At 47.1% G+C, this 25,015-nt stretch overlaps 1 protein-coding gene across 5 annotated transcripts in view; it reads left to right on the top strand.

Annotated features, from left to right (window-relative positions):
- PDE1C (phosphodiesterase 1C) overlaps positions 1-25,015 on the top strand; it is a 398,369-nt gene that overhangs the window by 94,381 nt on the left and 278,973 nt on the right. For 4 of the 5 annotated variants that reach the window (XM_062179213.1, XM_062179211.1, XM_062179209.1 and 1 more), the window contains exons 1-2: positions 3,656-3,772; positions 23,909-23,935. The exons of the other annotated variant lie outside the window; for it this stretch is intronic. In XM_062179213.1, the coding sequence (XP_062035197.1) occupies positions 3,672-3,772; positions 23,909-23,935 (128 nt within the window). In that variant the 5' untranslated portion in view covers positions 3,656-3,671. Of the gene's footprint in view, positions 1-3,655; positions 3,773-23,908; positions 23,936-25,015 lie in introns of those variants that run through there. 5 annotated transcript variants of the gene reach the window in all.

The raw sequence follows: 25,015 nt of genomic DNA, 5'->3' as shown, positions 1-25,015 counted from the left end.
CATTGCAGGTGGAGGCTTAACTTGCTATGCCCTTAATGCTGGCCCCTCCCCAACATTCTAATACATGCTTAGTTTTAAAGAAATTTTTGACAATGAAACAAAATCTTATTTCAGAAACTGTTTTAAAGATTTTTTTTTTTTTTGCCTTTCCCATCTGATTTGCATAGTTTTGGTGAAAGACAGTTCCTTACTCTTCAAAAAAAAAAAAAAAGTGCTTCTCTTGACTCGATGAAAATCGCATTGAGGCCAGGAAGAAGTTGGAGGCCAGCGTGGGCAGGAAGGTGAGCAGCATTGTGCACCATCTCTGCCTGTCCTGCTGTCCTGGCCATCCCGGGAGGAGCCATGAATTACAGTGTGCATTTGGTAGCAATCACTGCTCCTCACAGCACTTCCTTTCTTCAAAGAGTCACCAAGGTAGTAGAGACACAAGAAATCATTTTTCTGAGGGAATCTGGTGAGGAGCACAAGTTTAAGGATTTTATTTATTTATTTGAGAGGTAGAGACAGAGAGGTCTTCAATCCAAATGGCTGCAATGGCTGGAGCCATGCTGATCCAGAGCCAGGAGCTTCTTCTGGGTCTCCCACGTGGGTGCAGGGCCCCAACGACTTGGGCCATCCTCTACTGCATTCCCAGGCCATAGCAGAGAGCTGGATCAGAAGTGGACCAGCCGGGACTAGAACCAGCACCCATATGGGATGCTGGCGCTTTAGGCCAGGGCTTCAACCCGCTGTGCCACAGCGCTGGCCCCTGATGGGCACAAGTTTCCATAGGATAAGGTAATGGGCCCTAACTCAAACTCTGTTCTTCTGCAGTTTGGTTCTCTTTCTAGAAGGGAGCCCCTGGGTACATCAGTTTTCTTGTGGCTGCCTCATAGAGTTGTTTTGAGTGTTACACATGCATAGAATGCTTAGGATTGTGCTGGGACCAAAGGGAGTTTCCAGCACGTTTGTTCATGCAGTCTTGATCACTACCACATGTCTGTGTTCTGACAGCAGGATGCCCAAGGTTCACACTGGAGGGAGGGTCTCACATGGGGACCAGGCTCCTGTCTTCCATCCCCAAAACAAATTGCTAAAATGTTTTCTTCTTTTAATACCGCATCCCCCAAGTCACTGTTCCCCATAACTGATTTGAGTCAGGTAAATAGACTCCACCTTAGCATATTAGCAGCTTGCTGCTGTCTTTGCCTAGTGCACTAGTCAACATTTTGGCACTTAACTAAAAGGCTGGAGCGAAGCTTCTGGGGGAGAAAAGAGTGTCCTTTGGTGTATAGTGTGTAGCTTTGCAGTTCGGGGTCAGGCATCCTGTGAATTGGGCATCTGATGAGGCTGCCCTAGTGGAGCAGGGGTGGAGGAGTGAGCACACCAGGAGCCAGGAAGCAGAGAGAGAAACTGGGCAGAATTTGGCTTAAATAAGCAAGCCTCTCTCAAGAACTGTCTCCTGTGTGTGAGACCACAGTGACCTAAAGATCCCCCCCACCAGGCACCCCTCTCATAATTCAGTGAAGTCTCCAGCGAGCAGCCATCAACCATTCCCATGAAGACCTCAGAGTTCAAACGTCTGTGTGTGTTTGGGGAGCCTGGTCCTGTTGAGTCCCTGTTGAGTCCCTGACCTCTGGTGAAGATGTACACATGGCCAGGAAGCCTGGCAGGGACTGGACTCAATGGGGACTGCAGAGCATGACAAGGTGGTGGGCAGGTCCTTTTTTTTTTTTTTTTTTTTTTTTTTTTTACATTTATTTATTTGAGAGGCAGAGTTACAGAGAGAAAGGGAAAGACAGAGAGAAAGAGGTCTTCCATCTGCTGGTTCACTCCCCAGATGGCCGCAATAGTCAGAGCTGGTCTAATCCAAAGCCAGGAGGAGCTTCTTTTGGGTCTCCCATGGGGATGCAGGCAGGGGCCCAAGCACCTGGGCCATCTTCCACCCAGGACATTAGCAGAGACCTGGATCAGAAGAGGAGCATCCGGGACACGAACCGGTACACCATATGGGATGCTGGTGCCGAAGGCAGCTTAACCTACTACACCACAGCACCGGCCCCAAGGTCCTTTTTGATCCAACATGTGTCATCGTCGTACCTTGAGGCAGCGGTAACTTCTGTGCTAGAATGCCTGCCGTCCCCCCACTCTCACCTCCTTCCAACTCCTGGAAAATGAACGTTAATCAACAAACAGATGACCATGTAGGATACAGACACCGTTGTTTCATTCTTTTGTCAAGGTCACACAAGTGGAACTTCCGTGAGCCACGCAGATAACCTAGTGTGAGAAGTGAGCAGTTATCTGTTGGTGCAGAGAAGGGGGTGAAAGAACCATGACCTGCACCCTGAATGTCAGGAATCCTCCGTTCCAGTGGAGAAGTAGCCCCTGGGGAAGCCATCGTAGGAGTCTGAGGGCCAGTTTGGGGTCTCAGGGTTGCAGTCCCTTGGAGGGGGGCCCTTTGTTCCCCTTTGCGTTCCTGCCTGTGGCTGCTGGCTTCATCTCCCCACCATCCTCCCCTCTCCCTGCACACCAGCCCCACTCTTACAGAGTCTTCTACTTTGCTGACCTGGTGGATCACCTAGGGGAGACACTGCAGGTGAGCTGCAGGTTCCTGGACCTGAAACTGTCAGCCAGGAGTAGCGGCCACCCTGCCAGCACCCAGCAGGGAACTCTGGAGGAGTATGAGACATTGAGGGGTGGGGGTGGGGGGTGGGGTGGAGAGGGAGAAGGAGAGAGGGAGGAGAGAGGAAGGAGAAACTCCCGTTAGTATCAAGACTTTCCAAGCATGGCGCTGGTCATTTTCATCTACCAATTGCTTTAATATTTCACAACGCACCTGGCTCCCCGGCGGGCACCTAGGTGAGGCTGAACAGGGAAGCGCCAGGCAGAAACTCTGCCACCCACGCCGCCGCTGCGGTGCGTGCCCTGGGCTTTGGGAGGACACAGACCGGGATCTGCGTGACCACCTCAGTGGCACGGGATCTGGAGCCGCCCACGCAGCCGACTGGGGGCTGCGGTGCCCTGGGGTGCCCTGCGGGGGCGGGCGCGTGCCCTGAAGACGGCGCGCCCCTCCCTGCGCGTCCGCGGTGCCAGCCCAGACAGGGACAGCGACTTCTCTCACTTGTCAGTTTTCTCGCTCCGCTCCTCAGGCGAGCGGGCGGCTGGCTGGTGAGAGAAAAGGGAGAGGGGCGGGGTGGGGGAGGGGGCGCGGTCCGGGGCGGAGCCGGGGGCGCGGCCCGGGGTGGGACCACCCCGCCCGCGCCCGCTCCCCCAGGCTCTTGCCAGGGGTCCCCTTCAGGGGTCCCCTTTCCTCCAAATCCTCCAGCTGCCACCCTGGTGGCTTCCGTGGTTTTGTTTAGGGGGGGAAAAAAGTATCCAAACAAACCCGAGGTGCTCTCTCCTGGAGCGAGAGCGCAGTCCCTATCTGTGTCGCTGGGCATTATCCCAGCACCATGGCTGGTGCTCGTGGCTGCCTCCAGGGCACCCCTGGGGCCAGGATCGCCCCCCCATCCAGGCCCGCTCTGAGTCCGGGTTTGGAGACCGCGTGAGGGGAGCGCTCAGGGAAAGTGACAGTGACAGGCAGGCGCGCGCGCGGCGCCGGGCTGGGCAGAGCTGCTGGACCCTGCGCGGAGGCGGGGAGGGGGCAGCCCAGTTTCTCCCAGCCTCACCCGCGGTGGTCCTCTACAGCTATGGAGTCCCCAACCAAGGAGATTGAAGAATTTGAGAGCAATTCTCTGAAATACCTTCAGCCAGAACAGATCGAGAAAATCTGGCTCCGGCTCCGAGGGCTGTAAGTAAACCTATTTGCTTCTCTCGTCCCATTCCCCTGTCCCATCCTTATTCATTACACAGCCGCAGCCTCAACGGCTCACCCCGTGTCTGCAGGGCCCTAGAAGTTCCACAGCTGCTTCTTTGCAAATTACAGTCACTGCCACCTTCCTGGCCGCGGGCAGGGGGCTGTCTCTCCTCGGTGCCTCGCCAACCCTTCAGTGCTTTCTCTGGGGTAGGAGAGATATGTTGAGATAAATCAGTGGTAGTAACACACTACATAAGGAGGTGTTTCTGGTCCTTTCTACCCGGGAAGAAAAGTCTGGGGGCCATGGTCAGGGACTTTTAATCAAAGAGTTTTCTCTACAAACCTGGGCTTGGTCGCAGTGCAAATTCAGCATGCAGTCCGGCTGTTACATTCTCTTCTCTTTCTCCCTTGTGTGGTTTAACTTCTTATATTTCCTTGGGGTTCTTTCTGGCAGGAGAAAAACAAAAAGACAGGCTTATTAGGAGGAAAGGCTGCTTTGGAGAAAGTGGAAATGAGAAGCAATACTGGGTTTCCTGGCAGTATTAGAAGAGTGAAATAGGCCGTTTGGTTTGGGTGTCGTGGCCAGGATCCTGGTGGACTGATTGGAGATCTCTGGAATCCGTGCACTTCACTGAGTTCCCTCTGGTTTCGAGTACCGAGGAGCTTGACCTGCAGATACCTGGTGTTTCCCGTGAGACGCTTTCACAAACCAGGAACTGCCCATCAGCCCCGGCAGGAAGCTGGAGTGAGTGCACGTTTGTGGCTTGCTCCTCCGTGATCCGGGTGCTCCCAGACACCTTTCTGGGGACCACATGCTCCATTCATCACACATTAGGCATCGTATGGTATTAAAAAAATAGTTTTTCTCCGAGTGTCCTTCTGTGCTGCAGGTACTCTGTTCCTGCCAAGGGCATGGATGGGAAAACTAGCTTTGCACCAGTTTGTTTGTTTGTCTGCCTTTATTATTTCTGAAAGCACACACACACAAACAGAAGACAAAAGGGGTCAAAAGGCACTGAATACCTGAGCGTCATCTCAGGGAAGACCACGTCCTAACCAGGACACTGAGTTTCCAAGAGGAAGTGATGGGTCGCTGTGTTGCTTTAAGGGGAGCCTCATTGAAAGGTATCGTTTATCAACGCTGCTCCATCAGTCATCCAAGTGAGCTTCATGCCCATTGCATTTGGTTTTTGACTTCTCTGGCTGCTGCAAGCAGTGGCTATAACGTACTTCGCAATCTTGTCTCCCTCCCTGGCAAGCTGTCCTGGGAGTTCAGGGGCCTGCAACGCAGCCACTGTTGGAGAACGGTGTTTACAGTAAGCTCTTGGTTGTGTGTCCTATCACATTGTGTTGCACGCAGAAAGTTTGTTGTGTCTGCAAAGTCTGGATCCAAGGCGAGCAACTTGGAAGTGTCGGTGACGGCGAGCTGAGCTCCCTGCCCTGCCGACGAGAGGCGGTCATTTCCATACACTCGGGCAGTGCTTCTCTTAGGCTTTCACCATTCAGCCTCACACCACTACTCCAAGCAGCCACTCAGCCTACAGATGAGTGTTCTGTCAGCTCAGCAAAGCCGGGGTGGGCACTTATGCAGAAAAAGCACTTAGCGCGTGCACCTGCGGTCTTGGAGCTTCCTGGGTTTGGTATCTGACTTCTCTCCCTGAGGTATTGCAGTGCGATGCGTTCACCTCCTCCTGAGTGTGGAACGGGCAGGTGCAGGTGATCCTTCCCCCAGTCTGTGTTTTTGAATCACTCTGCTTTTCCTTCCTACTGAAACACTTGCCCAGCACTGATCCCACGGGAGCTTTAGCTTCACTCTCATTAGAAAAGGATATGTTATTTATTATATACTTTTTTTTTAACTGTCATTCTGAGTACCGCTTTTTTTTTTTTTTCCAAATGAAACAGCAGTGCTAGGTTATGTTACTAAAGACTCCAGAAACCAAAGCATGTTTTCCTTTCTAGGACTTGGAATAATGCTTTTGCAGTCCACAAAATAGAAACCCTCAGGAGACTGGAGACTGCACGTATGCTTTGTGGACAGGGAAGGTTGTCAGTGAGAGAAAGAGAAGCTGCACTTGGACCATTTCAGAAAGACCCAGTAGCCACAATATGATGCTCATGTTTCAGTGTATTACCGTGACCTCCTCATGGAAAGGGCTTGTAAGTGACCACAGATGGATGGAATTCCGTCCACTCGTCTGAGAGCCAGCCAGCTGTGGGACATGAGCATTTCACACCTGGTTACTTCGTAGGATGGCATCTCATCCCATTCGTGTCAGTCTCTCTCCTGTTTTTGTTGAATTTGTTTGTTTCCTGTATTGGAATTTAAGTTCCTCAAGGGCAGATGTTTCGTGAGTCTTGCTCATTGCTATACCTTGAGGGCCTGGAACAGGGTTGAGCACACAGTAGGTGCTCAATTAGTAGGTGGTAAAGGAAGCATAAAGACCGTGATGTGACTTAATAACATTTAAAATGAAGATAAATACATGTTCGGGTCCATGTCTGGGTCATGAGACCGAGCCACATGCCAGGAGTTAGCCAGAAGGCAGGTTGTAGCAGCATCATCACCCAGGATGGGGCACGGACATCCAGACGGAGGTAGGAACTGGGCAAGCACGGCAAAGCCATGACCCACATGTAATCCCACTCCTGTCCCCTTTGCTCTCCCCTTGTGTCTCCCATTTTCTACAGTGGTGAGCAGTGGTCTTTCCTGGCAGTGAGCGGAGTTCTGGGACGATCGTCTATATACTCCAACCTTACCCATCCCCTGTCCTAGCTTTCTCTCTAGTACACCTTGTCATCTCAGTGTTGTCTATTTATTTATTTATTTTGTTTATTGTCTGTCACCCTCAACTGGAATATAAGCTTCATGAGGATGGGGACTCCTGTCTTCTGTTCACTGGTTTGTCCCCAGTGCCTGTGATGCTACCTGTATGTGGTACATTATCAACACGTACTTGAAACTTTGAGCTGTGTTACATATTTCCCTAGGAAAGGATTAGGACAAAAGCCTAGCCGGCGCCGTGGCTCACTAGGCTAATCCTCCGCCTTGCGACGCCGGCACACCGGGTTCTAGTCCCGGTCGGGGCACCGGATTCTGTCCCGGTTGCCCCTCTTCCAGGCCAGCTCTCTGCTGTGGCCAGGGAGTGCAGTGGAGGATGGCCCAAGTCCTTGGGTCCTGCACCCCACGGGAGACCAGGATAAGCCCCTGGCTCCTGCCATCGGAACAGCGCGGTGCGCCGGCCGCAGCGCGCCAACCACGGCGGCCATTGGAGGGTGAACCAACGGCAAAAGGAAGACCTTTCTCTCTGTCTCTCTCTCTCACTGTCCACTCTGCCTGTCCAAAAAAAAAAAAAAAAAAGCCTAACCTAGCCATCTAGCATTGGCAACATATAAATAGTCCATCTGGCACTGGAACTGGGAGTTTTAGACTCAATGGAAGCCTAGGTGTGCTAGCCTGGTGGCTCTCTGTGCCTGAGAGAGAGGCTGCACACTGACGCAGGCAGAGAGGCCAACGGGGGCTGGAGTGGCATGTTCTTTAGCCTGCCTCTGTGGCCCTGCCACCTCTTGGAGACACGTCCCAGTTTCTCTAAGCTGGGCGAGAACGAACACGGCATTCCTAAGCTGTCATAATTCAGTCAGTCGGAGAGATGCTGTCCTCTCACTATCCCCAGAAGCCCCATATTTGTTCTTCTCTGTCAACCTTGGTTGTTCTCAGGAGCTGTAGTCCCACTTCTTTCTTCTCTAGGAGTGGGAGGAACTGTTAAGAGCTCCCAGATCAGTATGTTGCTGTGGAATCTTCCAGTGTGGGAACATATGGTGTGGATGTTCTCTGTGCCCCAGATGATGTGGGGAAGCCTCATGGCTGCTTGGGTTTGCACGGTTGGGTTCTGACCAAGGGTTTCTCTTTGCTGGCCTACTGCATGGTGGCCACAAGGTATTTCTGTGCTGCGTTTTTTAAAGTTGAGAGCATAAGACAGGTTTCACTTATTCCTTGGTGTTGATGGCCATAGTTGTAATGATGTAAACTCTCTTTTTGGCCAACTGTGAGATAGTCGGTATAATAAACTTTATGTTTTATGAAGATGACAAAGTGGTTTCTGCACTATGTAACACTATGACAGTGAAGGCGGGTGAATGGCTATTAGGTTAGTAGACTGCGACAGCTACTGCTTTTGTAAACCCAGCAGACTTTCCCAGTCCCCTTACTGTGGTGTGAGAGGTCCTGCTGCTCCCTACCCCATCTCCTGCACCCCAACATAGGGGTGCAACACAATAGAGTTTCACCTCCTTGCATCAGTGGCTGGTCTCAGGCTGGGTCCAGAACCCTAACAGGAACACAGTCTTTAACTGAGATTTCTCTATTGGCCATGGAAAGTGTTCATTCCCCTTCTCTGGGCATTCATGGTAACTAACTGTTAATTCATATAGAAAGACTTCTCTAAGCAGAAGGCAGTGAGACCAACACTCAGAGACACAGAGGTGAGAAGATGGAGTGGAAGTCTTTTAGGGGGCTCCCGGGGCCCCCAGCTCCTGTGAGTGTTTCCTTGGAGCAAGTCAGGTGCTTTCTGCTTAGGTTGTTTTAAATTTGTTTTTTTCTGGAAGAGCCCTAATACCCCACTGATGTCCACAGAACTAAGTGACTTCTGAACTACACAGGAAAGGTGGGTAGGGGTTGGAATAAGCTGTGGGCAGAGAAGCCTGTGTCTTCAATTTTAAATTTCTTGTTTAGGACCTCTTACTCAGTTTTTTTTTTTTTCTTTTTAACTGATTTTTTTTAAAAGGGGGTAAATAATGCTTAGGCAAACGTAATGTTACTTGACTAACATTTGTCAAGTACCTACTATATGTTGACTGCTCTATTAAGCTATGGGCATGTAGAAGTAGATAAGCCACCTGACTTTGGGCAGTTCAGAGGCTGGAAGGAAAGACTGACATGAATACTTGGAAGTGATGAACATGGTTTTGAAGGAGTGCAGGGGAGGCCAGGGAAGATGTGCAGCAGTGAGCTGGCTTGGCATCTCAGATAGAGCCTGAGAGTCACAAGGAAGAAACTGGCACAATTTCCTTTTAATGATATCAGCTCTTTGCAAAGATGTGAGAGAAACGAGGAGCTGCTTGATCCGTGCAGAGTAAACCAGCCCAGGGTTCGGAGCTGCTTTTTTGGACTCCTGAAAAAGCTGTTGGTGCTGACTGGGGTTACGATGTGAGTCCTACTGAGCTTTCTCTGTGCTCACCTCTCATTGATAATCCCCAAAGAAGAGGGAGTGGTTGGATCTATTTGTTGTAGGTTAATATGGAGTTACTGGACAGAAAGCTCCCAAATCACTTTATAAGTAGTTAGTCCTTAAATTGGTGCAGGTAGCATTTTCCTTCCTCTCTAAATCAGTGCTCAAGATCGTCAGTTACTTTTCTTCAAAGGTTTTTGTGTGGGGTCTTCCTGCAGCTTCTCCAGTGCAATGTTGATGGATAGCGGTTCATGAATGGAGGGAACAGTGTGTGCCAAGAATGGAGACATAGGTGACCTTTCACCTCAAGGAGCAGTGAGAGAGAATGATGAAAAGGAAGCCAGCGAGTGATCCATGGAATTAGAAAAAAAGATTCCTCTTTGTTTTATTCACAAGTAAACATAAGGATTTGAACACATTTTACTCACAACAAAAAGCGATTTGTTCTTGGAAGTCCCCTTCCCTATTTTCCAGAGAATTTTTTTTTTTTTGTGCATGGTATTTTAAAGAATTTAATTTTTCATCCTTTCAATTATAAAGAATTGTGAGAATACTTTAAGCTAGAGAGTAACAAAATGATATTTGAATTTTATTTTTACAATATTCATTCTTGGGGCCAGTGTTTTGGTGCAGTGGGCTGGGCCTCCGCCTGCGACCCTGATATCTCACATGTGCCCTGTTTCAAGTCCCTGCGAGTCCACTTTCTCCAGCTCTCTGCTGATGTGCCTGGGAAAGCAGTGGAGGGTGGCCCAGTCACTAGGCCCCTGTATCCACATGGGAGACCCGGATGGAGTTCCATGCTCCTAACTTTGGCCTGGCCATTGTGGCCATGTGGAGAGTGAACCAGCAGATGGAAGACTTCTCTCTCTCTGCCTCTCCCTCTTTTGATGTCACTCTGCCTTTCAAACAAATAATAAATCTTTAAAAAAAAATTACTATTTTTTAAAAAGATGTATTTGTGGCCGGCACCGTGGCTCATTAGGCTAATCCTCTGCCTGCATCGCTGGCACCCTGGGTTCTAGTCCTGGTTGGGGCACCGGTTCTGTCCTGGTTGCTCCTCTTCCAGTCCAGCTCTCTGCTGTGATCCGAGAGTACAGTGAAGGATGGCCCAAGTGCTTGGGCCCTGCACCCACATGGGAGACCAGGAGAAGCACCTGGCTCCTGGCTTCGGATCGGCACAGCGTGCCAGCCACAAGGCACCAGCCGTAGTGGCCATTTGGGGGGTGAACCAATGGAAAAGGAAGACCTTTTTCTCTGTCTCTCTCTCTTTCACTGTCTAACTCTGCCTGTCAAAAAAAAAAAAAAAAGATTTATTTGTTTGAAAGAGTGACAGAAAGAGAAAGAAGCAGATACAGAAAGAGAGCTCTTCCACTAAATGATTCATTCCCTAAATGGCCACTACAGCTAGAGTTGAACCAGGTAAAAGGTAGGAGCCAGGAAATCTATCCTGGTCTCCCATGTGGGTAGCAGGGGCCAAAGTACTTAGGCAAACTTCTGCTGCTTTCCTAGGTGCGTTAGCAGGGAACTGGATCAGAACTGGAGCAGCCAGGACTGGAACCGGCACTCCAGTATGGGATGTCAGTGGAGCAAATGGTGACTTACCCACTCTGCCACATGCTGGTCCTGAGATCTGAATGTTAGTACAGTAATTGTGAGATGATACTTGAGGCCTGGAGGCCACTTGGAAAAGATGCCTGAGTGGGGGTAATACCTCTAAGGAGGAAGGAACAGGGAGCACGTTTGAAGTGGGAATTGAGCAAACTTGAGTTTGGAGCCAAGAAAGAGAGGGAGAAATTCTCCTCTGAGCTTATTTGGACTTGGATGTGTTAGTGCATTTGGTTCCGTTTGCCTTGTCGGGGACCAGGGAGAGAAGAGCCATGGATGAAGCAGAATGATGAGCCTGGGCGACCTTTTGAACTCGTGGCCTCTGGAATGTCCAAGTAGCTATTGGTGAAGAATCTGGAAGGAAGGAGAGGCCTTTGGCTCAGAGTCAGCGTCTTGCTGACAGATGACCCAAGGGAAGGGGGCATTGACCTGAATCTCACCAAAAATAATCTATTTTAGAAAAATAGTTTTAAAAATAGTTTTGTAAAAGATTTATTTGTTTTGTTTTGAAAAGTTAGAGGGAGAGACAAAGAGAGGTCTTCTATTGCTGGTTCACTTCCCAGATGGCCGCAACGGCCGGGGTTGGGCCAGACCAAACCGGAAGCCAGGAGTTTCATCTGGGTCTCCCATGCAGGAGGCAGTTGGACCATCTCCTGCTTTTCCCAGGCCCCTGGCAGAGAGCTGGATTGGAAGTGAAGCTAGTGCCTGTATGGGATGCTGGCATCACAGGTGGTGGCTTTACCTGTTATACTACAATGCTGGTGCTAAAAACTAGTTTTTAAAAATGTTGTTTATTTCATCTATTTTACATATTAACTGGTCCTTCCACCCTCCTATTTAACTTGTTTAATTGGACATGGTGGATGGGTCAGCACGTTTTTATTGAGTTATGACTGTGTACTGGGTACTGGAGTTTCAGAAGGGATATGAAGCTATCAGAAGAAAAGCTCTGCCCTCATGATGCTTGCAGTCTAGTTAGGCAGGCAGGTGAGTTCTTGCATGTGGGAGAAGTTAAAATACAGCAACAGCAAAAGACAAGGCAATAATTAACTACTACTTGATTGGTATTGGCATCTGTGCTAGGGTTCACGGAAGTTAGACATCTTTTTTTCTGTTGAAGGATTACTTTCCAGTCTTTAGTTTTCTAATAAAGATGGAGTTAAGTCTTCTTGAAATACATTCTGAATGTGTATTAAAGGGTAAAATTGGGTAGATTATAGTGGATCCTCATATTTAGAATGACATTGTCTTGACTTGCTTACTAATGTGGTTTATTATTGTCTTATTATTTGCTTATCATGTTCAGTTGTGCTGATTAGCTAATTATAACTCAGTATTTAGCAACTCAGTGCCTATCACCTTGCCCCAGCTTTATGGCCGGCCTCTGTCATTTGGGAAGTGGCTCTAAGCAGAAAGACTTGCGCATTTCTAGCTGTAATTCTCATGAGATCATAGAAAACTACTTTCCTTCATTTCCGTTTCCCCATATGGAGGGAAAGAGCTTGATTAACCTACCTCACAGCTTTTTGAGAAATGACTAAGAAAAATGCTTGTTAAATATGGGACATATAAAATAGCCTGTGACAGCTTTGAGAATGACCATCACGATTTCCCTTAGTTAATAAAAATGAGTTCTACAACAAATGAAACATTCTATTTTTGGAGAAAGTATACCGAACCCATGTGAAGTGTTGATATTCTTCAGGTTTTTGTTGGAGTGTATTCTTTATGTTAAGTCATCTTGACAGCTGTTATTAAACAAAAGGAACTTGTCTTAATGAGTACAATGTGAAATGTGACTATGTTGTGAAATTCTGACAGAAAACTCTAGAGTAATTCAATCAAAAAGACATAAAATTGATAATTGTAGATAATGACTTATTTATATATTTGAATGAATATGCAATATACAAGACACTCAGTCATCACTTAATCACTTAGCAAATGTATCTCTAGCACTTACCATGTGTCTGGCACTGTGTTCGGCACCAGCCATATAGGGGGAGATAAGACAAAGTCTTTTATCCTCAGAGGCTGTCCAGGCAGAGGCAAATACCAAACACTGTTTCCAGAAATTACTATTTACTGTGATGAGTGTCTCAAAGAGGTAACAGAGGGCCCAGACCTCGTTCAAGGTTCAGAGAAGACTTCTCTGAAGAAGTGAAATTTAAGCTGAAATATAAAGAATAAGTAGATGTTAGTTGGGAGTTGGGAAAGAATGTTCTGGGCTACTCAAGACCAGGAAACTCCCCTAGGATCTTTGCACAAAGACCCACGTGAATGAAGGCCACGTGGCTGCTGCACACACAGCAAGGGCCTTAGTGAGGGGCAGCCCTTCTCTGTAGGGATGGAGGTGAGAGCTCTACCAGAGGGAGGCCCAGCAGCACTTGGATATGGAGGAGGAGACAGAAAGCGGAATCTCGAGTGGTACCCGAGTCTTCAGCTTGAATCCCTGGATGCTATTCACTTAGATCAGGGTCATCAAGAGGAGAGCAGATTTTCAGGTTTGGTTTTGAGTGGGAGTAGAATGAATGGGAAATATGGATCATGAGTTTACGTTTGCACACATTGCATATGAAAGAACTTGCCCAGGGTTATATGTTAAAGCATAAGCAGTTGGATAAGTGGGTCTGCAGATTAAAGAACAGGTCTGGATGAGCGATATCATGTACAGTGCAACAAAGAAGAAAACTTGTATATATGTGTCTGAATGAGGCCACATCAGCATTCCTATATATTTAACAAGTTGAGTTTAGTATGGCTTTCCTGAATAGTCTGACATGGGAGGTGCTAGGACCAAAGGTTTGTGTACATGAAGGTACTTGGAAAGATTTGTGGAAAAAGAGAATTAAAAGAGAACTTGGGCCGTGCGTTCAGCATGGGTGTTAAGATGCCTACCTGTGTTCCACACTGGAGTATTTCAGCTCGTTTCTACATCTGGCTGCTGACTCTAGATACTGGCCATAGTGATAGCCTAAGTAATTGCCGCCTGTGTCAGAGATCTGGATTGAATTCTTGGCTCCCAGCTTCAGTCCTGGCCTTTGCAGGCATTTGGAGAGTGAACCAGTGGTGGGAGCACAGTTTCTCTCTGCCTTTCAAATTAAAAAAAAAAAATCATGCAGAGTTTTTTATACTATGCATTTTCAATGAGCTTTTAAGAAAATTAAGGTATTTATTTGTTAGATAGGGAAAGATAGATTGACAGGGAGCTCCTACCCACTGGTTCACTCCCCAGATGCATGCAGAGGCTGGTACTGGGCCAGGTCAAAGTTAGTGCTCCATGTGGGTGGCCAGGACACTACTAGTTGAGCCATCACCTGCTGCCTTCCAGGATTTGTACAATCCACAGGGGAGCCAGAACTCCTCAGTGAGGGAAGTAGGCGTTCCAAGCCTTGTCTTACCTGTAATGTCAAATGCCTGCCCCCAGGAATAGGGTTTTGATGAGTAGGAAGAAAGGGTGTTTAAGGATGGAGCTAGAGAAGGAATTACCCTGTGAAGTAGACAGCAAGGCTCGGAGAAATCTGATTGTCATTGAAGTTAAACTTGGAAGAAGAGACAGTTTCTGTGTCAGCTGAATCTCCAGGGGGAGAAATAAAGTAGAGAAGTGAAGCGACTCTCTAGATAATTCAATTTAAAAAACTCTCTCCCCCCCTAACCTCAGGGGTCTGTCTGTGAAGAGTGAGATCTTGTCTTGATCTTTGGATTTATCTCCACTTGGGCAGCACCATCCCAGATATTAAGGGAGAGTGTTGTTTTCAGCCTTTCTCATTGATGTTTATTTAAATAAGAGGCAGGCTCCCGGGAAGGAGGTCACAGGGATCTCCTCCATGCCCACCCACTGCTTTGCTGTACTTACAACACAGCAAGTGGCTGTAAATTCATGAATAGGGGAACAGATCATTTATGCGAAAACCATACTACTTGGACTCTACAGGTGTGACATTTACTTTCTATTTTCTTTCTGGCAACCCTTTCCCTGTTTTGTCATGGGTGTCACCGATGAGCTCACAGCCCAGCTTCGAGCCCTGCATCTTCAGCTAAAGGGGGAGATAGTGTTTGGCTGCTCACAAAGTCTTGCTTTCCAAATGATGGTTTCAGCTTTCTCCGGGGAGGGGGCCCAACTTGGAGCCTCTTGGAGAGTAAGCCAAGTGCTGGGATGTCTCACCCAGCTTAGGCCAGGAGCAGGCATGAACCGGAGATTGGGTTTTCAGATTGTGACAGCTGTCTGCAAGCCCATGAGCTGGGGAGCGAGAACAATGCGTAGAGGGGCCTGCATGGGAGCCTGGCAGCCCTGGCTGCTCGCTGAATTTGCTGGCTGAGTTGGTGCAGTTCCAGGTGGGGCTGCCCATGGGGCTGTTTGGTTATCTTTTCCTCGTAGGTGTCTCCCCGTTCCACTGCCTGAGCAACACTAAGTAGAAACACACTTGCTCCCGGGAATGAGTGACACATGGATTGTTCTATTGACAGCTCTGTTCCAGATTAGCTTTCCATGTTCTTCAGAGAGACGATCCCTACACCTTAGCACCCTGGCAAAGGCATCCTTCATTTGATTTGGTCTCACTGCTCCTGGCTAAACGTATTGGAGATCCATGTCCTTGGGAGCTGACTGCCCCGACTGTGAGCTTCCTTTTCTAAATGGATGGAGGGAGAGGGCCTGAGTCTGCAGAACAATTTCCCCCAGTAGAGCACCTAGCAGGAAAATGCCCGCCCTAGGAAGTTTAAACAAGAGTACCTCTCTGGAAGTGAGTTTCTGTTTTTTTTTTTTTTTTTTTCTAAATCTATCTATCTATCTATCTATTTATTTTTGGTCTTGCCTTGGGTCTTTCACCAAGCAGGAAAAATAGAATCATGGGATGGGGCTGGTGCCGTGGTGCAGTAGGTTAATCCTCTTCCTACAGTGCCGGCATCCCATATGAGCGCCGCTTCTAGTCCCGGCTGCTCCTCTTCCAGTCCAGCTCTCTGCTGTGGCCTGGGAAAGCAGTAGAAGATGGCCCAAGTGCTTAGGCCCCTGCATCCACATAAGAGACTGGGAGGAAGCACCTGGCTCCTGGCTTTGGATCAGTGCAGCTCTGGCTGTTGCAGCCATTTGGGGAGTGAACCAATGGATGGAAGACCTTTCTCTCTGTCTCTCCCTCTCACTATCTGTAACTCTACCTCTCAAATAAAAAATAAAATCTTAAAAAAAGAAGAGAAAATAGAATCTTGGCAATTGTGGAATTTCATAGCATAGCTCCTTTGAGCTAGTAAGAACAGATTCTGCCTATTGGCTTCTTCTGGCCCCTATGTATTTTGGTGGAAGGTGTCAGATCCCAAGCTCATATGCATGTTCTCATGGACATTTATTTGTTCAAAAATATGGGAAAGGCCAGCAAACAACTGAGATACATGGATGTGCAAATCTAGGTTTTGTTTTTGTTTTTGTTTTTGTTTTTTTTTGATAGGCAGAGTTAGACAGTGAGCGAGAGACAGAGAGAAAGGTCTTCCTTCTGTTGGTTCACTCCCCAAATGGCCGCCACGGCTGGCACTGCGCCGATCCGAAGCCAGGAGCCAGGTGCTTCCTCCTGGTCTCCCATGCAGGTGCAGGGCCCAAGCACTTGGACCATCCTCCACTGCCTTCCCGGGCCACAGCAGAGAGCTGGACTGGAAGAGGAGCAACCGGGACAGAATCCATCGCCCATATGGGATGCCGGCACCGCAGGCAGAGGATTAACCAAGTGAGCCACCGTGCTGGCCCTGCAAATCTAGGTTTTAATGTATGCAAGATGGAAGTGAGATCTCTGGGAGGAGAGAGCAGAAATGTACAAAGATGTTCCAGTATCAGCACATGAGATTAGTTCACATATGTGATGTAAGATGGATCAAGTGGAAGTTTCTGGACACTGCCAGCTCTGTTCAGCTTACACACTGAGTTCCAATGAAAAACAAAACCAGTGGATGAGAGCCGGGGTCAGGTCCTCACTGATTTTATGGTTATTTGTGATATTTTCTCTCGGTCTGGTCCACTGGCCCATGATTGAGATGCATGTGCGCTGAGCCCTGAGAACATGCGGTTAGCTATGAGAGTCTAGCAGTGCACTTTGTTTTTCTCGGAATCTGGCCTTAGCTTCCTGTCCCTTGAGGAAACTGAAGATTGACAACCCAAGATTTCCAAAGCTGTCTGCCTGTGCGTAGGCAGCAGCCTTGGTCTCTGTAGGGAGAAATGGAAACGGAATCTGATGGGCCCTGGAGCAGTATGAGTCATCCTTTCTCAGACCCTGGAGGAGAGCACTGCAGGTGGACCTGTGGTGTTATGTGTGTGTGCAGTTGGTGCATACTGTGGGTACATATTGTATGTGTGTGTGCAGTTAGTACATACTGTGGGTGCATATTGTATGTGTGTGTGTGTGTTCGTTGCATATTCAACTTCCCAGGCAGAAAAACTGCCTTGTGCCCAACTGGAAGGTATCTTGCCATCAACTTAGAAGCAGCTCGCAAGTATCCGGTTCTCAAAGCCAGATTCTTAGGGTATTCAGCCTGTTGACAAGACCCATTATTGCAGTACCCATGGCTATTGCTCAAAGGTGCTCACTTCAAGACAGTGAAAGGCTGCAGGGCGCTTCATAATTTAGCATCATTGTTTAATATACTCTCACTTATCTGGGCTATTCAATCCAATTCCACGTCATCTGTTTGACTTTGGTGTACCTGAGGGTTGCATCTGCATGCAGGTGCGCCCAGTGCTTTGGGAACTCCCCGCCATTGTAAAGCAAATCAAGGCCCTTGAAAGCATCCTGGCTCTCACCTCTTGGCTGTCCCCCTCCCCTTGTCTCTTCTCTCCCCCTGGGGCAATTGCCCTTGCTGTTTGCTTCATTTTTGAATGAAAATGAATGCTGGCCTGGGGCTGAGAGGTCAAAGGAAGTTCAGGGTCTAGAAGCCTCAGCGGGGAGACTTTTTAAAAAAGGGGGGATCAGTGCTCTTTGTTCCTCCATGATGCTGCTGTCTCAATGTTTGTTTACTTGTCAAAATGTGACCAGGTAGATGTCAATAGACTGAAGCCTTCGAGGGGAGGTTTTCTTTTAAAAAACAATTAACTAATTAGAGAGAGATGGGTAGAAAAAGGAGGAGAGTGCCCATCTGCTGGTTCACTCCCCAAATGCCTGCAACTGCTAGAGGTGGGGCAGTGCAAAGCTGGGAGGCAGGCACTCAATCCAGACTTCTATGTGGGTGGCAGGAACCCAAGTCCTGGAGCCATCACTTGCTGTCTCCCAGGGTCTACACACTGGCAGGAAACTGGAGTCAGGAGCCAGAGTCAGGAATTGAACCCAGGGATTCTGGTGTGGAGTGTAGGCATCTTAACTGTTAGGCCAAACGTCTACCCCAAGGGGAGGTTTTCAAACTCACTCTCCTGTTCTGGATATGTGCCCGGACACACCCACCTATATAAGCCATTTGCTGTTTCTTGGGCAGTCCACAGTTCCATCAGAACATTCTGGATTTCAGCAGGCAATTTATTTTTAGTGAAGACTAGCTGTCTTTGAATTGGCTTAAGAGGTAAATGAGTATGGGTCAATCAGTAATTCTAGCTGGGGCACGTGATGTCTGTGTAGTGAGTTACAGCTCCCTCACAGTGCTTACGGATGCTGTATGGACAAGCTGCAGGGGTCAGTGTGTTTCAGTTATTGTTAATCAGGATTAGTTATTAAGAGTTATTAGTAAAAACAATTTTTTTTTACTAGATAAATTTTGGGATGTCATAGGATTATTGTGACATCTGGTTCACAAATGCCTAGTTTTACTTTCTTTTTTCCTACATTTTGAGCTGATAATGTCACTCAAAGAAGGCCTAGGAAGGTGTTTTCCAGCTCAGATCCCTAGAATGGGTTCTACCCATCATACACACAAGAATGCGTGCATGCATGCGTCTGCAAGGGCTTCATTGTTTGCTTTGCTTTTTGATAAAAAGGTTATGATATAATAGGGAAGTGTTTGGCTCTTGTAAGTAAATGGGGGCCTTTGCTACAGTGCGTGGCAGGTGGCAGGGTGTACCCGCTGTAGGGTCCCTGAGATGGGGACAGAAAGCTGGGCAAGCTTTCAGCTCACCTTCCTTTTGGTGGAACTGGCATTAGCACCTGCTTTCTTTGTGGATCCAGTGGTCCAAGACAAAAAAATTGGGAGTATTAAGCTTTCCATTCTAGAATAGAAATCTTTAACCTTTTTCCTCTACTTTACTCATCCCCCATAAACAAACATCGAAAAGAGATTGGATTATATCACGGTGATTATCTATGCGATACCATTGTCATGAGTGCAGTGGCTGATGCTTTCTTGACCATTTCCAGGAGACTCCGCACCCTGTAACGTGCTCTGTTACCATTGTTCCATCACCCCTCACTTCGCCCTGTGCAGCAGTGGTATTGTCACCCAGATTGTACAGATGAGGATCTTGGGTGGTTGGGGCGGTGATCTAAGTAGCTGCAGGTCACAGGCTTCATGGACACATTAACTTGGAGAAGACCTTTGCACTAAACTAAATGACTGGAGGTCTTCTACTGGAATGCTGCTCTGTAAAAGAGCAAAAGCAAGCCCAGCCCCGCATGCCTGTGTGTGTGTGTGAAGGGTAGAACTCCTTCTAGGAGACGGACTTTGCGAGCACTGTCCTAGGCCTTCTTTGAGTTGACATCGGCGTTCTGGCCTGGTGAAGATGAACTGCCTTTGAGCCAGAAGCCACTCTCTTGGCCCCCACTGCCAGGTCCCAGAGCATAGCAGCTTCTTATCATTCTCTGCTTCCAACATCCCCTAGTCTAGCTACACAGATCTTGAGATTTGTGCCACCTTATTTCAAGTTTCTCCAACAGTTATGAATTTAAAGTAAGTTTGAAAAACAAAACAAAATAGAACAATTTAAGATTTTTTTTTTTTAATCTTTCAGGTAGTGAGTTGGGGTGGTGGGGCACAATTCTGTTGAAGTCCTTACAAACCAAAGGCCAAGAATAAACTGAGTTCCTTCTCAGGCTTGTTTCCTGTGTTTGGGTGGGAAGAACAAAGTATGTTTTATTGTTGTTGGTTTTGTTTATTTTCATCCAGTATCTAAGTTTCCAACTGGGAATCCTTTGACTTTTTTTTGCATGATTTCCTCAGTTTTCTTTGAAGGTTTTAGAATTTGCCTTTTGTCTCAGCTGCTTTAGGGTTCTGGATCTGTAGGTGAGTTAGTTAACCTCTTTAAGATTCATGTCTGTCAAATATAAAGTGAGTGAAAGTTCCCAGGGTTTGTAGGTTTGTGAGTTACTTTATGTACCCAGCATTAAACAGAGGAGTTACTCAATGTATGCGAGCTTTCTCCCATCTTACTCCTGTGTGTTGGAAACCACAGCTGTGGCGTAAATGTTCACAGCTAAGCAGAGGCACATGAGTCAAAAGACAGCATTTTTGATCAAACTCTTCATAAATTCATTCATTCACTAAGCAATATATTGGGCAATTGCCATTTGTCGAGTACTAGATGTTAGGCAAGGGAGAAACACTAGCAGATAGTGGACAAGTTGTCATTATTGCCACCAGCATAGCACAACAAAACCATGAGAAGTCAGAAGTGCAGTGAATGGTGGGTAAGTTCTGGCCACCATGGAACACACCAAAGGGAGGCCCCAGAAGGTTTTTGGGAGGAAGTGATGACTCAGCCAACAGCTGAAGCATGAGTAGGGCTCAGTCAGCCCTCATCAATTTATCCCAGTCAAGATGATCCAGAGATGGATCTTGAGTAATCTGCATGCAGTGGAATTAAAGTTTTATTGATTTATTTGTTTATTTTCATTTTATTTGAGGGACAGATATAGATTTTCTGTCTGCTGGTTTACTCCCCAAATACCCACAGCAGCCAGAGCTGGGCCAGACAGAAGCCAGTAACCTAAAACCCCATTGAGGTCTCTCCCGTGGGTGACAGGGACCTGAGTACATGAGCCACCATCTGCTGCCTCCCAGGATACCTATTCACAAGAAGCTAGATATGAAGGAGAGTGGACAGGACTCAAACTGGGCACTCTGACATGGCCTACAGGCCTCCCAAATAGTAACTTACCCATTGTTCCAAACACCTGTCCTGTGGAGTGGCGTTTTTGCTTGTGTTTGACCTTGAAACTCCAGTGTGTAATGCTGGTGTTTGGATTGTATCTGCCTTGATTTTTTGGGGTTGTGTCTAACGGAAGTTGATACGAAGGGAGGGTCTCACTGCACATGACACCATGAGGGCATCTATGAAGGTGGGAAGTGAGTTTCAGGAAGGCGAGTTGGACTGATGTCAAGGTGTTGTTGGTCTCCCTTTCTTTGGGTCTACCACATTCACAGCCCATATTTTGACACATGTGGATGGCAGCTGGAAATAATTTATGTATTTAACCAATAGACTTTTTTGTATGCCAACCATATGCCAGCTGATATAGAAGCCCTCGGGATAAGTGTGAAGCTCCACAGCAGGACCTCTGACTTCAAGAGGCTCAAAGCTGGGAGGAAAGGAACCTGTAGTTTCTAGAATGCCCCTTACAAACTACTTGTAGACCTGAGAAATTCAGTGTATTATCTCAAGATCATCCCATCCGTTATTTAGGTACAGAAACCAGACGTTGATTTAGCACGGCACTTGCCTCAGTTTCTACAGCTTACAGGGTGAAGCTGAATGTTAAACCAGCCCTGCCACACTCCGCAGCCCTGTTCTTTCCAAGTGGTCATAGACACGAGAATGGAATGCAGCCACAGATGGGGTATGCTAGGTTTTGGTGTGCTTGTGGAGTACAGAAGAGGGACTGTGATGCCACTTCCTGTGAGAGGTGACCCCTCCTCCAAGATGTCATCTGTTTTCCTGATGAACACTGTCTTGCTGTTGTCAGCCTTATCTTCTACTGTCTCACCCCCTAACCCTGCTTGCTGGGCTGCCTCCCTCTTGAAATCCCACCTGTCAATCAACACTCCCTCTTTCACAAAGCTTTCTTGAACCATCCCTTGCACCTGTCTTAATAAAATTACACTTTAGATGTGTATTTTAACTTTCTTTCTGCAATTCAAATACTTTCAGAGTGGATCTTGCAGAGTTCTGAGGATAGTGATGTGTATTTCTTGCTTTTACTAATAGATGTGGAAAACAAGGCTATTCTTACTTATGCTCACTTTTTAAAAATTATTCTTCTGGAATTCCCAGCAATGCCTTGGTATGGCAAATGCCTTTGCCTTTGACAAATGCTGGGAGAGTTCTGTGGAAGCTGTCTGTCTTCTTCTGATGTTCAAAGACGTCTTCTGCTGCTAGAATTAGTTAGGTTTATGAATAGAAGTTAAAGGCATCCATCTAATCTGACTACCCCTTGCCTTTTGTCCTCGCCCTCTCTCAATGGTTTATTTTTCAGTCTTACCAGGGGCTCCTTAGATAAGTATATTAGACCACAGCACCAGTGAGATCAAGGGTATGGGCCACACCCACAGCTCGTTGTGCTCTGTGCCTGTAGATGTGACCTCTACCCTCGGCTATTGCCCAGGGAGTGTAAGTTAACTGTCCCTGGTGATGGCCCAGGCATGAGAGAATGATCAGTGCACATCCATCAGCTTTCGCTGCAGTACAAGGTGCTACCTTAGGCCCTGGGATACAGTGAGGAACTCACAGAGGGCTGCCTTTGGGGAGCTGACATTCAGGTGATTTATCTCATTTGTTTCTCATAAGAAGGTCCCAGGAGAGGTGATGTGATTATTCCCATTTTATAGACAGAAAACTGAAGCTCTGAGTGGCTATATAACTGGTCTTACATTGTAGAGCTAAGTGCTAGAGCCAAGATTGGAATATGGGTAGTTGCTGTAGATCCCAACTCCTAACCCAAGATGTTAGTGGGCCTTTCGCATCTATATGTGTGACATAATTCAAACATAAAAATATCTACATATATTCTAATTTATGTAAATACCTATGCTCCTATAAGTGGTTATATATTATATATGCACAGTTTTAGAAGTTTTTCCTAATTACAGTGCTCATTATTTAAAATTCATGGAAGTAAATATAATAGAAGTGATGTGTTAACCCACTGTTTGGGGAGAGGTTGTCATCATGGTGTTTTTCCTTTTGATAGTTATCAGTATGTAACTAGTAGAGACCACACTGTAGGTTCTGCATTACATGGTTTTTCACTTCATACCTAACTCTGCCATTATGTTTTCAGTTACCAGATACATAATGTGTCATTGTGCTTCTGGGTTTGAAACCTCTGTGCCTGTTTTGTTTGCTGTCAAATATGTGGCATACAGCTCCCTACTAACAAATCAGTGGCTTCGTTGCCTGGGTGCAGTGACTGTAATGGGAATGCAGATGTGGAACTAAGGATAACTGGGAAGCAGTACACTTCCTGGAGATGTTGAAAGACAATATTTTCCTCTCTCAGCACTTCGTTTCCCCTAGTCCTCTCCATGGAGGAGCATATTAAAATGCTTTCAAGGTCTACCAAAACTGGCACAAACTTGCAGAACATTGAGGTTGTTGGGTTAGTACACTTTCATGGCCATTTCCCCCTTGGGTGCCACTGTGACCTGGGTGGGATGGGGCAGATGTTACTGTCCCCATTGAATGGATTAAGAAGCTCAGCGCACCAGAGATTTGCCCAAGACCCACGGAGAACTGTAAATGGCAGGGGCGAGCTGGAACAGGGCCTCTTCTGCTTCCTGCAGAAGTGCTCAGTTGAGCCATCTGTGAGGTTCTCATGCTGCTCCCACCCTGTGCTCCCCCACTTTGTCATTGTCCTTTCCCCTTTCCTTGAAGACCTTTGATCTCCTGGGGGTAACATATTTGCATTTAAAAAGACACACCCTTCCAGGGACCTCAAAACTGAATGAATGAGTGATGGGGATACTAGGAACCCAAGTGACATGCAGAGAATTGACCATTAATATGTGGCAGACAAAGATGCTGTAGAAGTCTCTGCCCATGGACTCCACAGCAACCCCATGAATCTGGTAAATGGAAGGGCTGAGATTTAAACCTGGGTCTTGCTGTCTTTAAAGACCACTTCAACCGGGATCCTACAATGCCCTCTCGGCACAGAGAACTCAGAGCCACTGAGTTCTCGGGCTGTTGTTCTTCATGGTTAAGGATAAGGTTCTGTCCACCCAACTGCAATGTAAAAACAACACCCACTGCCTTTTAGCTGGCCTCTGAAATCCATAAGCCTCACAGAGGGAACCTTGGAGAAGCATCGCCCTCCATGCTCATGCCCCCTGAAGAAATCCCTTTCTCCCCCACTGCCTGCCACGAGTGCTTTTCTGATGTGTGTTTATGCTTCTCTTCCTACAGGAGGAAATATAAGAAAACATCCCAGAGGTAAGAGTGTCTTTCTGAGAAAGGGGCACTTTCCAGGCCATGGTTGGTTGAGTCAGTGGTGACACAAGTCTGGCTCGTGGTGGACTGGAGCTATAATAAACTTCTCTTGATTCCTTCTCAGTGAGTTGCCTCCTTTATCTCCTGATCACTACTGCTGCTGTAATTAAAAATTGATTGCAGACATCGACTGCGGCACCGTGGGTAGAAACCTTCATGTAAGAGTGGATCCTGTGGATGCAAAGGCATGTTCCTGCCGTGCTGTCTAGTGATTTTGCTCAAACCGTGACCAGAGAGGGATGGGGCTGGCAGGGGCTGAAGGCTTAAGCACAGCGAGCATAAAGCAGTCTTTAAATCACTTCTAGTTTCCAAATTCTCCCTTGCCTCAAATTGTCTTTTCTCCAATTCACCGGCAAAATGCTATTGGACTCAAATCGCAGGCACAAATTCCTTAAAGGGAAGCTTGGTTTGGCTGTGGAACGGGTAATTGAAGCTAGAATACCATCTGCTATCACCCACCCTCCCTGTCCTATGGAAAAGTGAAGGTTTGAAGTGGAGGCCCTGGCTTGGATCTTGTCTGCGCTTTGCAGGCCTTTTGGTATGAAGAGCCGTGAAGGGTTACAGAGGACTGGCCTTGATCTGCGCAGCTATTAGTTTGCTGGACTTGCAGCCATTGTATGCATGGTACCACATGACTTACCACTGTCACTGTGTCTTTGAGGGCACGGCCTTCAGGCTCCAAATGGGGAATCCATTTTTTTAGAACCTATGGGATATTTTTGAGATATGGTTTGCTGATTTGGTGATGTAGCTTGCTTATGTGTGCATGCACACAATTATGAATATGGAAAGGATGGGAGGAGTCTCCAAGGAATGGAATAATGAAATGAGCTTATGAAAATCACATAATCATATAATTCATGGTGGAATTTCTTGGTTTCTTTTTTTATTGTATACATTTAAGGTGTTTAACATGAGGTTGTACATCATTATTTCTCAGTGAAATAATTACTTCAGTCAAGCAAGTTAATATATACGTTGTCTCATCGTTTATTTGTTGATTCTTCTTGTATATACTTTTTT

This window comes from Lepus europaeus, chromosome 20, assembly GCF_033115175.1.
Source record: "Lepus europaeus isolate LE1 chromosome 20, mLepTim1.pri, whole genome shotgun sequence".
Taxonomy (NCBI): domain Eukaryota; kingdom Metazoa; phylum Chordata; class Mammalia; order Lagomorpha; family Leporidae; genus Lepus; species Lepus europaeus.
This window is presented reverse-complemented; position numbering and strand designations above follow the sequence as displayed.